Below are 4252 nucleotides of genomic sequence, written 5' to 3' on the forward strand. Positions count from 1 at the left end.
GCCTGACAGCCCTTTCCGTGAAGAAGTTTTTCCTAATATCCAACCCAACCCTGCCCTGGCGCAGCTTGAGGCCGTTCTCTCTCATCTTATCACTTGTTATTTGGGAAAAGAGACCAACACCCAAACTGAACTTTATTGGCTGCTCTCATCCTCTTCTGAGGCCCTTCAGCTATTTCATTTATATTTTATTTTGAAAAGCCCTTGTGAATTGATTTAATAAAGTCCTCACGTGTTGATTTCCACCATCACCCATGCCCAGGACGTGCATCCCATGATCATATTCGTCCTGAACTTATTTCGGTGGGCTGAAATGACACTTTCTTACATGAATAAACTGTCTTCTAAAGGCTAATATTTATCCAGTCTACCCAGGTTTCTGTGTATGAAACCTGAAAGAAAAAAATCCCTGAAAATTAGATTAGTCAACGGAGTTTCCTTTCTTGCTGCCTAAAGGGATAACTCGAGAAAGAAAGGAAGCGTGTACTTCTAGCGTGGATGTGGTGGGGGAGGTCAATGAGCTCTTCCCCCACCCTGACTCCCACTTATTTCCCAGTTAGCCTTGCCTAATGCTGTGCATATCCTCCACATCGCATGAGCTGTATCTCCTACCATTCCTGGAACAGTTGACTCCAGACCTTCTCGATTAAAAAAAAAAAGGGAAGTAAACTTAGCCCATTTTTCTCAAATTAATGCAAAATGTGACATTTCACCTTTCTCTCTCTCTTTTTTTTTTTTTTTTTTTTTTTTTTTTTTTTGGCAAATATTTTTCCCCAGACTCCAAACATTTCTCCGACTCTGGAAAATTAAATGTGTCATCCTATTGCAGGATCCTGCGCCTGGCCCCTGCCACAGGTCTCAGGCGTTCCCTGTATTTCCAAAATACCCTTAGCTTCTCATCAGTTTTGCTCCTCCTTGTGCTTTCTGGACAGCTTCTTGTAGAGGTAAAGCGCTCGCTCCTCCTCCCAGCTCTCGAAGAAGGACCCCGCGATTTTTCTGCAGAGGCGATGTGCATAAGTTTCCAGGAACACGGTGGCGTAGAGGATGCAGAAGAGCAGCCCCACGACGAGCAGCACAGAGGGGTTGGGAGGCGTCGGGGGGCTGATCCCGCAGCGGGCAGAGTTGAAGGTCAGATAATGGTGGTAGCTTCTGTCAAAGTCCTGAAATGGTAATTCTTCGTGACGAAGCTGTAAAAGTTTCAGAAGAAAGGGCAGGATCCCTATTTTAGCCTGAAATAAAGAGAATTAAAAGTTAAATGGGGTACGAACAAACCAAAATCAACTGGTTACTACAGAAACATCAGCCTGGGGGTGTGTAACCACCGTTACAGCTTGCTTGGGTGCGTTAAGAGGAGGACATTGAAGTGCGTATACACTCCAGGCTGAGCCAGAGTAACAGCGTGATGTGTAGGCGCCGAGTACTCGGCCCGGTGAGACCCAGTCCTGTCTGTCACCTTTATCTGCTGTTAGAGATCATCACAGGCATTCGCTGGGTGAGATTTACAATGAAAGGCATAATACAGACAGCAGCATTAGTGGCTGCATATTTGAATATCAGAGGTTTTTTCTAAGCCCTGATTGTTTTACTGTAAATCGATCATAAGCAGGTACCTGCGCTAAGGAAGCGCGGGGCTGGGGAGCGAGGCAGGCTGCATGGTAGAAGAGGAAAGCTAAAAAATAAACCAGAATTAGTCCAGATAAAGGATATTAAAATAGATAGAAACTGAGGGGGCTTGTGAAAAGGATTGCACAGGGTGACAACAAAGCCAGCGAGCAGGGCTTTCTCCTTAAAGAAGGGCAGTGCCATAAGATGAGGAGACGTGCGTTTGTCTGCTTCCCCCTCCCTTTTGCGCTTGCACCCACATTGCGGCAGGGCGACGGCACCGCAGGGACGCCCGTTCCTCCACCCTGCCCAGGCAAGGGACCTGGAGGCGCGGGGACGTCTGACTGCCACGTGCTAGCAGCGTCTTTGCAGCGCGAGGCACTATTTACTCCTCTCCTCACTCCCAAGGGGCTGTAATTTGGAGCGGGTACCTGCTGCTATTTGAGGCACTGGAAGGAGCAACTGAGGTTGTGCCTCCGCCTCCTGCCTCGCAAGCCTGTTACGCTGCCTGTCCAGCTGGCTGCCGGGGAGGGAAGGGGGGATTGAGTAAATAAGGGCTCAAAGACTGCAATCCCCACCGCCGCCTCCCACGGTGCGATACGCAGCGGGGTCCCCGCGCAGGGAAGGAGAGGGGGCCCCAGCGCTTACGCTGTATTTGATGCTGAGTGCGACGGGCACCACGGAGAACTGAGCTGCCTTTCTCACCGCCGTGTCTGCCACGCTGAAGGCAAAGTGGTCCATTGCCACGACCACCAGCATCAGCATCAGGGCCACGGTGAGGAGCATGGCTTGCACGAGGCACAGCATCACTTCTTCCCGGGACAACTTCAAGCCTGTTGGTCGAAGGAGGTTTTTGGATGAGCCCATCAGCAGATGAGCTGCTTTTCTGTCCACAGCTAAACACTCCAGCTTCTTGGTGACATAAAAATTGTCAAAGCGGAGATTGGTGAGATAATTTTTCAAATACCAGGTGGACTCAAGACAGAGATAGAGCATGGAGAAGCCAGCAACCAGTTTGTTGCCTACTCGTACAGAGTCTTTGACCAGCACCTCAACAGCCAGAAAGTCCTTCCCAATTTTCTCACCAGCAAGCTGCATTTGTTGGTAAATCAAGGAGCTGTTCTTAAGCAATGAAAACTGAAAATGTCCATTCATAGGCCTATAAATATTAATGGAATGAACGGTTTCTTGGATTGCATCCCCAAACTCCCAGGAAGCCGTCTCCAGCAGAGCAGTTGAGTTCAAAAGACTCTCAGCGGAATTCTTGCAGATGCACTTGAAAACCTGCAGGATGGTTTTAATGTTGCTTAGGATGTTGGGCATTACGTTAACCACTACTATCATGACACAGGTTGACAAGAGGAGCTTCCGGCCTTGCTTGGTACCTAACGTAGGCATGATCATACTGAAGACACAACGGGCAGGATGCACCACGAAAAGGGCCAGGAGAAGGAGCAGACTGAAGGAGACGGCCATTGCAACGGAGAGATGCCAGGAGTACTCCAGCGAAGCAAACATCCAGTTGTAAAAGAGGCCTCCTATCACCGCCGTCATGCAGGAACACTGCAGAAACAAGGTCCACAGCTCTCTGCCGTTTGCTGGGGCAGGCTTGGAGTAAACCGACCACAGGTCTGCCGCGGTCCCGCGCACCTTTGGGAACAGAAAGTCTTCACAGTAGACACGGGCTCTCATCCTGTGCAAGGAACAAATACCTGGGTGTTAGCAGAAGAAGTACAGAAATGTGCTAATTAGGGGGCTTTCTCAAGATGATCACTCGCGGGTCACTATAACATCCTTCTCTGAGTGCCTCCACTCTTTACCTCTCTGCTAACCAGAGTAGCTGGGACAGAGATCTTCCCTGGAAGCACACAGGACAGGGATGTTCAAGGCATTTCTTGAAAGATCAAATACCAAGTACAGCGCGACTGCTCCTCCTCTAATGCAAGCGCAGGAAAGCATTGTATTATTCTACAAAAATCATAATAAAATCCTTCAGAGGGTTCAACGCCTTAGCAGCGGCTAAGAGCGGCTTTAGTGGTTATTTAGAGGATGCTGGAGGGAGAAAGAGGAGGCTGCTGGCTGCTGTGGAAATCCCTAGCCCAGCTCTGTAATTACGAGGTGTTCAATGGATAAGAGGCAGCTGAGTGGGAGTTTCTGATCTCCCCACCTCTTAAGAGGAGACCAGACAAAAATCTGCAGGTTTAAGAGTGACAAATACAGAACTGATCAGAGAAAACAGTTGCACACTGAAGCTCCCGTGCCAGAGGAAATCTCCAAGGATAAGAATTTGGCCACTGCAGACAAAATGAAATGTCCCATAAAGCTATTTAAATGTCCAATGAAAACAAACATGTGGGAAGGAATATAATTTCTCAGGCCTCACATCTGGAGTGACTCTCCAGAGACCAGAAAACCTGGTGGGGAGAAGGAGCTTCTCCCCAGGACTAAACCCAGCCAGGCGATCCCCGCCTCCCCCAGCCCGACAGCAGCCTCAGTTATCCTTTGAGGGAGAATTTTGACCAGCAAAGGAGGTTTTTCCAGTGGAAAAAGGCCATTCAGCAGCTATCAAGACAGAGGGAAGGAGAGGGATTAAAGCAGACACTACATACCCAGCGGCAGAGAGGTGCCCCAGTCTTGCTTGAAAACTCTCCAT

The 4252-nt window shown here is 49.0% G+C and overlaps 1 protein-coding gene across 1 annotated transcript; it reads right to left on the reverse strand.

The window, feature by feature from the left end:
* Window positions 1-896: 896 nt before the first annotated feature.
* Window positions 897-4252, reverse strand: OCSTAMP (osteoclast stimulatory transmembrane protein; the record flags this gene model as incomplete). Its single annotated transcript, XM_082325598.1, has 3 exons — window positions 897-1226; window positions 2248-3292; window positions 4209-4252. The coding sequence occupies 3 exons, from the start codon at window positions 4250-4252 to the stop codon at window positions 897-899; spliced, it is 1419 nt and encodes a 472-aa protein (XP_082181724.1).

The sequence above is a fragment of the Platalea leucorodia genome (assembly GCF_965183815.1).
Source record: "Platalea leucorodia genome assembly, chromosome: 13".
Classification (NCBI taxonomy): domain Eukaryota; kingdom Metazoa; phylum Chordata; class Aves; order Pelecaniformes; family Threskiornithidae; genus Platalea; species Platalea leucorodia.